The following is an 11215-nucleotide window of genomic DNA, read 5'->3' on the forward strand; positions in this document are numbered from 1 at the left end:
CAGGAACTGAGTAAAACTAATTGTATTCGTATGGCATCATGCTGCCATATGTGATAAGTGTGTGCCTCACTTAAAGTAAACACAAAGTTACACTCGCATTTTTGGACTCCCTGCATCTTCCTTTGAATTACTTTAATGTTTTCAAGTTATAAAACATAACAGAAACAATAGGCACCCTTCACAACTCCTAACTTTCCATTCTCGGCCGGTTCAGTTCTTGCCGGTGATTTTACTGCCGAAATTGTTACCATCATGTCCACATGATCAATGACTGATAAAATAGAAACACAGAAAATTCATATAATATACACATTTTATTTTTATTTTAAAAATAACAAAATGTATGTTGCAGGCATTAATATGGGGTTATAGCAAAATATTGGTAATTGCCATGAAATGTACAGGCTCAAATTCTGTACTGGAAATACAAATGCCTGCATCCCAATTTATCATTCAATCAATGTTCATACATCTTCATTAGAATAATACTTACTGTAAATTTAACACCACTTGAACTTCAAAGGTAAGTTTTGCCTATCCATCACGGATGGAGGATAAACTGAAGGTAAATCTTATTCTGTGTTATTGTCAGACTGGACTAAGATTTGTATTCCGTCAATACCTGAGCAGTTGGTTTCTGCAGAACTAACAAACACAGCATAAAATATGTCAACAATGCTCCTGACCAACATGGGAAAAAAAACTGAACTTAAGGTGCCAGTTCAGATCACCATCTACAAATATTTCTTATTTGTACTGAAAATAAGCTCTCTTTAAAATAGACATGCACTTCTCGCAAATCCATTTCTTAAATTAGCTTAAAATATAAACACTTGGTAGAAATCAATACTCCTTCAAAACCTTGTTTCTGAAGCTCCATGTCTTAACTTGTTGTCTAAAAATTCATTGTTTTCAAAACTTAGATTATTATGAGATCTTGAGATCATTAGTAATTTCTCTTTATTTGTATAGCCACCCTTTGCAGAGGTCTGTGGCACAGGTAATGTGTCCATAGGATCCTCTTTATTTTCCAGTTTCACGTAACCTTTGCTGTTACTACGGTCAAGCCTCGGCCAGCTTGGGTGCTTTCTTTGCTCGGTCTGAACTGAAAGTGTCAAGGGGCCTCTCTCCAAGTCCAAGGACTTGGAGTGACAGGACAGCATGTGGAGGGAAGTGTTTGATCCAGACTCTTTCTTGGGAATGCCTGGCGATAGAAATATCCCCGTGGCTGTCTCAGAAGGTGAATTGGGTGGGTTTCCACCTGTTGCAGTGGTGTTGCTTCTTAACAGGCGTGGATTAGGTGGTTTGTAAGAGTCACTGGTATCAGTTGACGGTACCGTTAAGGAAGCCATGGAGGAGTGTTTCACCCTTCCTTTACTCAGCTCAGAATCCTCTGTGATATTGTCAAGTTCAGGTTCATCGATCACGCAGTTGTTGAGTTTAATAACAGGGAGTGTGAACGCATTGATAGATGACGAAACAATAGATTTGGTCTCACACTTCTTCGAATTGCTATTTTTCTCTCTCTGAGTTTCAGACTGTAGCCGATACATGGAGCTTGATGCTGATGGGGTTTTGGGATGTAAAAGTGTAGTAAATTCCTTGGGTGGTCCATCCTCTTCATCACAAGAGTTCCATTTCATTGCAACAATTCTTTCATTAGATGATCCAGACAATGAGAGCAATACATTTGCAGCTAATTTAGCAGTACACTGGTTGTCATAACATTTAATATCGGGATCCCCAGCATGGCCAATCCAAGTCCCATTCATATGTCTTTGCTCTTTAATTCTTTGGCTATGGATATCAATGACAGTAGAATAAATATCCTGCATGTGTATTACTTTTGTTTCTTTGTCCCTATTTTCATGCAGTATGGCATTGGCACAAATAAATATGAAAATCCCTATCCCCATGGTGAAAGGGCCAATCATTTTCATTTTGTCAGAGTGTAAGTGCTGCTCAAAAAATTCCACTAATACTCCAGCATGGTCTGATATTACGTGAGACCCATTACTGAGCACTCCAGATTTGGAAGTCACAGGATGTTTCTTATCTACCTCCTGTGGCCAATAACCAAGAACTGCCATTGCGATCCCAACCATCAAAATTAAAATTCCAAGGAAAAGGAAAAACCCCGATGGGGAATAGAGTCTAATTTTGCCTCTGACGACAACAACATCAGCTTTGGGCTTGCGCTTGACTCTCCTCTTCTCCGGAGCAGAAGTCGCGGGAGGAAGGTGAGGATGCTGCGATCTGGCGGAGTCCTGTCTCTTCAGAGCTGCCAGCCCCGTTATTACACCCCCTGTAGCTATCATTGCACTGTCTTCTTCCTTGAATGTCAAGAACAGGACAATTTCAGAATGGCAGCTGAACTTTTGTCAATGGTTACAGGAGGCAAAAGATCTGTGTAACTTCGTATTTACAACAATTAAAGACATGTACAGTGGCAATAAAACTAATTTCACTTCCACCAAGTTCTTATTGAATTTGTTTAAATAATTAAAGTTTATTAAGGCCACCATGGAAACAGTGCTCTCAATAGGCATTACTTAAAGCTCCGTCCATGATTCAAAGATAGGATTAAGCTGTGTTTACTGACATCATTAGTGTTTATTATTTTTTGCAATTTAAGTACTTCTAATGCAATTGTAAGTAGTTAATGTGTTTATTACATTAAGAGTCTCAAAAGAAGTCACAATTGTGATAATAGTGCAACATAACAATCAAAGAAATACTTGCCTTCTGCTTAGTTACCAACAAGGCATATGAGTGATATGAATACACAGACGTCAAATTGTTTTGCACAGAAAGTGACGGGAAACTGCTGCACAACATTTTTCAGGGACTAAATGGTTGACTAATTACCTTGCGACATACCTGGACAAAATGTGGATTGTACCAGGGAAAGGGATAGGAAGAGTGAAGAGATGCTTTTAAAAGATGTTAGCTTTGCTGGGTGTTTGTTAACTAAATTGGTTGTTAACTCATTAACGAATGGATAGTAGAACCAATGAGTTTCATCATCATCCCACTAGAGGATCAGCTATTCTGCATTGGGTGTTGTGCAATGAACCAGAATTGATTAGGGAGCTTAAGGTAAAAGAACCATTAGGGTTAAGTAATCATCATATGATCAAATTCACCCTGAGATCTGAGAAGGAGAAGCTGAAGTCAGATGTATCAGTATTACAGTGGAGTGAAGGGAATTACAGAGGCATGAGAGAGGAGATGGCCAGAATTCATTGGAAAAGAACACTGGCAGGGATGATGGTAGAGTGGCTGGAATTTCTGGAAGAAATTTGGAAGGCACAGGATATGTACATCCCAAAGAGGGAGAAGTATTCTAAAGAAAAGATGACACAACTGTGGCTATCAAGAGAAGTCAAAGCCAACATAAAAGCCAAAGAGAGGGTAATAATAGAGCAATAATTAGTGGGAAGTTAGAGGATTGGTAAGCTTTCAAATACCAACAAAAGGCAACTAAAAAGTCATTAAGAAAGTAAAAAGGGAATACAAAAGCAAGCAAGCCAATAATATTAAAGATGATACTGGAAGTTTTTTCAGATACATAAAGTGTAAAAGGGAGGTGAGAGTAGATATCAGACCACTGGAAAACAATGCTGGAGAGGTAGTAAGGGGAGACAATGAAATAGTGGATGAACTGAATAAGTATTTTGCATCACTGTGGAAGACACTAGCAGTATGGTGGAAGTAGTGTGTGAAGTTACCATAACTAGAGAGAAGGTTCTTGGGAAACTGAAATGTCTGAAGATAGATGTCACCTGGACCAGATGACATATGCCCCAGAGTTCTGAAAGAGGTGGCTAAAGAAATTGTGGAGGCATTAGTAATGATCTTTCAAGAATTACTCGATTATGGAATGGTTTTGGAAGACTAGAAAATTGGAAGTATCACTCCATTCTTCAAGAAGGAAGAGAGGCAGTCAAAAATAAATTATATGCCAGTTAGTCTGACCTCAGTGGTGGGGAAGATGTTGGAGTTGATTATGAAGGATGAGGTCTCAGGGTACATGATAAAATAGGCTTTAGTCAGCATGGTTTCCCTTAAGGGAAAATCTTACCTGACAAATCTGTTGGAATTCTTTGAAGAAATGACAAGTAGGATAGACAAAGGAGAATAAGTTGATGTTGCATACTTGGATTTTCAGAAAGCCTTTGACAAGATGCCATACATGAGGCTGCTTAACAAGCCATGAGTCCATGGTATTACAGGAAAGATTCTATCAAGGCTAAAACAATGGCTGATTGGAAGGAGGTAAAGAGTGGGAATAAAGGGAGCCTTCTCCGGCTCGCTGCTGGGGATTAATGGTGTTCTACAGGGAACTGTGTTGGGACTGATCCTTATGACACTATTTGTCAATAATTTGGATGATGGAGTTGATGGCTTTGTGGCAAAGTTTGCAGATGATATGAAGATAGGTGGAGAGACAAGCAGTTTTGAGGAAGTAGAGAGGCTACAGAGAGACAGATTAGGAAAATGGGCGAAAAAATGGCCATGTGGGAAGTGTATGGCCATGCACTTTGGTAGATGAACGGGTTCACTACTTTCTAAATGGAGAGAAATACAAAAAACTGAGGTGCAAAGGGACTTGGGAGTCCTTGTGCAGGATTCCCTAAAGGTTAACTTGCAGGTTGGGTCTGTGGTGAAAAAGACAAATGCAATACTTGTATTCCTTTCAAGAGGACTGGAATATATAAGAAAGGATGTAATATTGAGACTTTATAAAGCGTGGGTGAGACCTCATTTGGAGTATTGTGAGCAGGTTTGGGCCCCAAATCCTGGAAAGGATGGGCTGAAACTGGAGAGGGTTCAAATGAGATTCACAAAAATGATTCCAGGATTAAATGGCTTGTCTATGAAGACTATTTGATTGCTCTGGGCCTATATTCACTAGAATTCAAAAGAATGAGGGGTGACCTCATTGAAACCTATCAAGTGGTGAAACGCCTTGATATAATGGATGTGGAGAGGATGTTTCCTAAAACTAGAGGACACAGCCTTGGAATACTGGGGATTCCTTTTCGGACAGAGATAAGGAGGGATTTCTTTTGCAAGAGATTGGTGGATCTGTGGAATTCTTTGGCACAACCAGCTGTGGAATCCAAGTCTTTATGTATACCTAAGGCAGAGGTTAATATATTCTTGATTTGTCAGGGCATGAAGGGATGGGGAGAAAGCAGGAGATTGTGTCTGAGGGAAAGTTGGATCAGGCATGATGAAATGGCATCAGACTCAATGAGCCAAATGGCCTATATCTTATTGTCATATCTTGTTTCCTGTAGTAGGGGAGTCTAGGACCAAAGGACACAACCTCAGAATAGAAGGATGCCCTTTAGAACAGAAATGAGGAGGAATTTCTTTAGCCAAAGTGTGGTGAATCTATCGAATTCAGAAGACTGTGGAGGCCAAGTCATTGGGTAGATTTAAATCAGAGTTTAATACTTTCTTGATTAGTAATGAGGTTGAGAGGGATAATAAATCAGTCATAATGGAATGACAGAGCAGACTTGATGGGCCAAATGGCCTTATTCTGCTCCTATCGTGAATGGTCTTATTGTCTTACCATTCCTGGGAACTTGTTTCTGACAGATCCAAAGTGAGTTGGAATATTTCTCTTTCCAAGAGCATTAAGGATGAGAAATTTTGCAAGTTTTGAAAAATGGGGAATTTTAAAATTAACAGCTGTGTATCTGTGGTTTTGTCCATATTTAATAATTAGTGTTTAATAGAAATTGACATGGTAAATGCAAAAGTAAGGACCCTTCTGAAGCTTGTCTGATCAATCCACTTAGTAGATATCCTTCACTAGAGTAAATAGCTTTAATCATGCTTATCTAGCCTGTTCTTATTTTCCTTTTATCCATTTTCTGAGAATAATAGAATTGATGCAGTATGAGCAGAAACAAGTTGGCCCAATAAATATGTTGGCTTTTCACAAGAACACTATATGGCCCTGCAGCTTTTGTTCTCTTTTATCTAGTCCCTCAGCTTTGTTAAAATTTAATCTTCAATATTGACATGCTTCTGCCTCAGTCACTGTGTCCAAAACCAATTTTCACAAAACTTCATGTAAAAACATCTATTTGCTCTCTTTAGTTCCAAATCTCTTGTATTTAATACAGTACCAAATTCTCTTTCACTATTGGAAATAATCAGCTTTCATTCCCCATTCTCGTCTTTGATCATTTTAACCTAGGAACATGCTTGGAAATAAAATGCTGAAAATGTGAGCAAGTACTGCTTTTTTTCCCACCTTCAGACTTCTATGTAAATATTAGCTTGTTCTTTTCTCAAATCACAATCTGCTACTGTTGAAACTACCAATCCAGCATATCACTTTAATAATGGCCAGAATAACAGGTCACATGAACAGAAGATTTTCGAGTAAATTCTCTCAGTACAGTCTATTTTGTCAGATGCTGATTCTATATCTTTAATAGCAATGACTGGCCAAATATACAAATATGAACCACTACTTCCTTAGAAGTTTGTGAAGATTTCTCTTGACACTTAAAACTTTGACAAACTTATATAGATATATGATGGAGAATATATTGACTGGCTATGTCACAGCCTAGTTTGGAAGCACCAATGTCCTTGAACTGAAAATCCTACAAAAAGTAGTGGATGCAGTCCAGTCCATCACAGGAATGCCACCACAGAGCACATCTACATGGAGCATTAGCGCAGGAAAGCAAGTTCCCTCATCAGGAACCCCCGCTACTCAGGTCATGCTCTCTTTTCACTGATTACATCAGGAAGAAAATAGACTCACAACACAAGGTTTAGGAACAGTCATTACTATCAGATCTTGTACCCGAGGGGACACCTTCACTCAACTTCTCTTGCGTCATCACTGAACTGTTTCCACAACCTATGGACTCACTTTTAAGGATTCATCATCTCATGTTTTTGATACTTATTGCTTATTTATTATTATTATTATTATTATTATTATTATTATTATTATTTCATTTTGTATTTGTACAGTTTATTGTCTTTTGCACACTGGTTATTAATCTGCCCTGTTGGTGCAGTCTCTCATTGACTCTATTATGGTTCAAGTTCCTCGGCATCCACATCACCGAGGACCTCACATGGTCTGTACACACCAGCTGTGTGGTGAAAAAGACACAACAGCGCCTCTTTCACCTCAGACGGTTCAGGGAGTTTGGTATGGGTCCCCAAATCCTGAGAACTTTCTACAGGGGCACAATTGAGAGCATCCTGACTGGCTGCATCACTGCCTGGTATGGGAACTGTATCTCCCTCAATGGAAGGACTCTGCAGAGAGTGGTGCGGACAGCCCAGTGCATCTGTAGTTGTGAACAGGACAATTACAAGGACAGGTGTGTAAAAAGGGCCTGTAGGATCACTGGGGACCCAAGTCACCCCAACCACTATCTATTCCAGCTGCTATTATCCAGGAAGCAGTACTGCAGCGTAAAAGCCTGGACCAACAGACTCTGGGACAGCTTCTTCCATCAGGCCATCAGACTGACGCTGATTTGAGTGTACTCTATATTACATTGACTCTTCTATTTTAATAAATTACTATGATAGCACATTGCACATTTAGATGGAGACGTAACATAAAGATTTTTACTCTTCATGTATGTGAAGGATGTAAGAAATAAACTCAATTCAATATTGATTTTATTGAGTATGCGCACATGAAAACGAATCTCAGGATTGTGTATGGTGACATAGCATTACTTTGAAAATAAACTTACATTAGACTTTGAGCAGAACACTGGAAAGGAAAACTGCAATAAATTTGAGTTTTTTGGCGGAAGCAGGATTGTATATCACAGGAAGCGAGGGGCCAACTTGATCTTGAAATAGATGTCCCAACCCTATAAGAATATAAAGGCATGTGGAAGATGCACTCTTTTACATTTACACTGTATGTAGAACCACTTTTTTTTAGAACAAAGCATAAATATTACTCATAGACTCCAATTGGAATAAGTTTGTGCACACTAATCCATGTTTAAAATGCCATAGCCCATTAGGAAACTGTTTAGTAATTTGATTAATTAATGTAATGATTCAATTAAGTACTTGATACTAAAGCAGGAGTAGATTATTCACTTATTCTGTTACCAGGCAGGATCATGACTGATCTTTTACCTCTTGATGTGCTTATAAAATTTATTTGTCCTAAATATACTCTGTGGCAGGGCCTCCACAGCCTTTTTGGATGGAAAATTCCAAAGATTCCCTTCTCTCTGGGTGAAGGAAGTCATTCTCATCTTGGTGCTGAATGGCCAACCCTTTGTGAGAATACTGTCTGGGAACCAAAATATCCCGAACCCAGCTTCATGCCCAGCTTTGCTTTAAATCTCTTCCTCTTTAAAATATTATACACTGTCTAGAATTGTTAATCACGTCTTTGAATTAATGTAGCAATGTTATTCATAATAACACAATCTCAAACATTGATAACTACCCAGGGAAATGGTATGGGGTGTGAAGAGAAATCATCCCAGGAGGCTATTTCGGAGCAATTCCAGCCAGCTGGACGATGGGAGAGAGGTAAATCTATCACAGTTCTGCCTCTGGTGAAAATATCGCTCATAACACCAGGGAGGGAGGCTATCATCGATTATTTGTCTTTAACAGCATGGACTGACAAAGGAATGAAGTCAGCAGCGCCCATTGAGAAAGAAATTAACTGGACATTTCTCCCCAGGAATGCGAATGTTTGAAACTCCAATTCAACATTAAGCAGAAAGAAATGCGATTAATTCCACGTGGTGCTAGGACCGACTGAAACGGAATAAACTGGAAGGGACTATATTGACCATTTGTATCTTTCTTTGTAGTTGGTCAGAGATTATGGTTCATAGCCGTAGCATCGACTCACAAAGCATTGTTCGAACATACCATTGCCCGTGACATTGACCGAGACCGCTCTGGTGCCCGAACTATCACTTGTGGGCAACCCTTTTCACGTTGCACGATGGAGCAACGCATTCTCTCATCCTGATCTGTAACGGGGTTCTATTGTATTTGGAGTGAGCTTATTAAAGACAAACGCGAACCGGAGTTCGTTTTCCTTATTATTTCTCTATTTCTGTGTTTTCTATCCCCAATTTTCACGCCCCGACGCAAGAGGAATATCGATTACAACCTGGAAAACGATCCCAGGTCAAAGATCAACTCCGAGAAAAGGGATCCCTTTGTCTGATACGTTAATCAGTAAGAAATGCATCTTTCTAGTGAAACGGACAATAGCGGAATTGAGACAATGTCAGTTCCTACCACACTGGCTATGCCCGTATTTCTATAAACGCCCATAGAGCTAAACCTGTCCCTTTAAGGAAATTATCAAATGTGATAACGATATATTGTTCCTTACTGTAACACCGTCCTATTTTAGCTGTTAGCTGACGGATCAGAACTGGCTTCGCTTACTCTTCAGGCGCATTCTCAAAGCTCCAGATTCTCTTTTGTACCACTGTTCAGGTCGGAGCCGTAAAGTCTCTCTTCACCCGTCGCCCCTCGAAGTCAGACGCAGTTGTATACATTTGCAACAAGTACTAATGCAGTTTGCCTTCGCAGTGGCAGTTCGGTGGCCTTTCCGTTTGTAATCTCTGACCCTACAGCACACTTACAGCAGCGATTCTCCTTAATTATTCTGTAAAATGCCATGAAATTGAAACCCACTCCTGCGAATGACAACACTTACTCCCCGCAAGACATCCGTTGGCAGTATCCTCACGCAGCTGAGTACAGGGCGCTGAACAGTCTGCGCCCTGATAGGGACATAAAGGAATAGCGGGGAGAGGTTTTCGATTTGTAAATAGCCTTCATTTGAAACGTGAAACTCACCTGAACACGGGAAGATGACAAAATCCTGTTATAACTGACAGCAGCCGGAGCAGGGGGTCCGCTCACCGAACACGATCCTTTGTTACTAATGATCTCCTTTCACCAGAATCCAGCTGCCCAGTCACCATCTTCGGTATTGTTTGAACTTTCTGTGTCTCAGTTCACCGTCGCTACATTCCTGCGTTTCTCGTGGACGGAGAGCTTGTCTTGAGCCATTTCTGACCCCCTTTCGCTTTGGCCCCTCTCCTTGGTCATCTGGAGGCGGACTGGGCAACTATTCCCGGCTGAGTAAGAGAGCTGCCGGCGTTCTCGAATTCAATTCACAAAAGGATGCAAGCGTGCCGATCCCTGCCGAGGGGAGCGGATCGAATGAAATGTCAGGCAGCTCACACTCCCTCACTCAGCTCTCTAACTGCTCCAGAAGAAGAGTTGACTTCATGTAATCTCAGTTCTTCAAGCTGAGCAAATTTAAAAGCTGATAATTATGAAACGAACTCGTAAATTGTTTTCAAATGGCGAACTCCTTAAAGAAAAATTCATTGTTGCTGTTTAAACTTTTTTTTCTGGTGACTACTTAGCTGATTAGAAGACGGTGGAGCGTGCTCCACTTCTTCCCTGTTCCCGGATCAGGTCCTGCTAAAACCAAAGCTCAGACTGTAAGTGTCAGACACCAAAGAAAACTAGGACTAATGTCAGCCACGTGATCTTTCCCCAACCAGGAATGTGACGCATATCGGAGCAGTGAGCTTTCTGTCTCTCTTACTCTGTCTTCGTTCCTCTGATGGGCGCTCATTGGCTCCTCCGATATCCTGCATCCGATTTGCATTAGCAGAACCGTCCCAAGACCACCACCCCCCACCCCACCCCGTGTTTGAAATCTCCCCCTGTGAGAGTTAGATGGGGTGTGAATTCACTGGGCAACACTTTGTCCATGTAATCCAGTACAGTTCCCTGGAGGAAGTAGGGTCCTTCCTGCTAAAGTAGCAAGTTTAAAACAGTTTTTATATCTCAGATGTAAACATTCTTCAACCTTCAAATACCCCTTGCCAAATAAAAACCAGGTATATGTCGTTACTTACTGTTGACTAAAAGGAAGTGTAGCATCAGATGGATATTCTAGATAAAGCTATCCACTTGATCAGACGCCATCCACCATGGTAAAACAATCGTCTCCTCTCCCACACCTGGTACTGTGTGCAGTGACTGCAAGATTCATTACAGCCTCTCAGAAGTGCATGGCTTCTGCTGCATTGAGGGACAAGAGCAGCAGGAACTGGAGAGCTACCATCTTCTATCCCAAGTTGCATATCCCAGCCTGATTTGGAAACATGTAGTTGAACCTTTATTAACATCT

At 40.5% G+C, this 11215-nt stretch overlaps 1 protein-coding gene across 5 annotated transcripts; it reads right to left on the reverse strand.

Annotated features, from left to right (window-relative positions):
• Positions 1-299: 299 nt before the first annotated feature.
• tmem200a (transmembrane protein 200A) lies at positions 300-10531 on the reverse strand. 5 transcript variants are annotated; one of them, XM_073057293.1, is made up of 3 exons: positions 9862-10531; positions 7758-7880; positions 300-2333 (listed from the first exon to the last, which is right to left on the reverse strand). In XM_073057293.1, the coding sequence occupies exon 3, from the start codon at positions 2316-2318 to the stop codon at positions 855-857; it is 1464 nt and encodes a 487-aa protein (XP_072913394.1). In that variant the 5' UTR covers positions 2319-2333; positions 7758-7880; positions 9862-10531; the 3' UTR covers positions 300-854. The 5 variants fall into 5 exon arrangements, with proteins under 5 accessions (XP_072913394.1, XP_072913395.1, XP_072913393.1 ...); XM_073057294.1 differs by lacking the exon at positions 9862-10531 and adding an exon at positions 9445-9620; XM_073057292.1 differs by lacking the exon at positions 7758-7880.
• Positions 10532-11215: the final 684 nt, after the last annotated feature.

The sequence above is a fragment of the Hemitrygon akajei genome, chromosome 9 (assembly GCF_048418815.1).
Source record: "Hemitrygon akajei chromosome 9, sHemAka1.3, whole genome shotgun sequence".
Taxonomy (NCBI): domain Eukaryota; kingdom Metazoa; phylum Chordata; class Chondrichthyes; order Myliobatiformes; family Dasyatidae; genus Hemitrygon; species Hemitrygon akajei.

Coding starts and splice junctions, on each gene's coding strand:
- tmem200a (XM_073057292.1), bottom strand. CDS start 2,318: ATGATAGCTACAGGGGGTGTAATAACGGGGCTGGCAGCTCTGAAGAGA.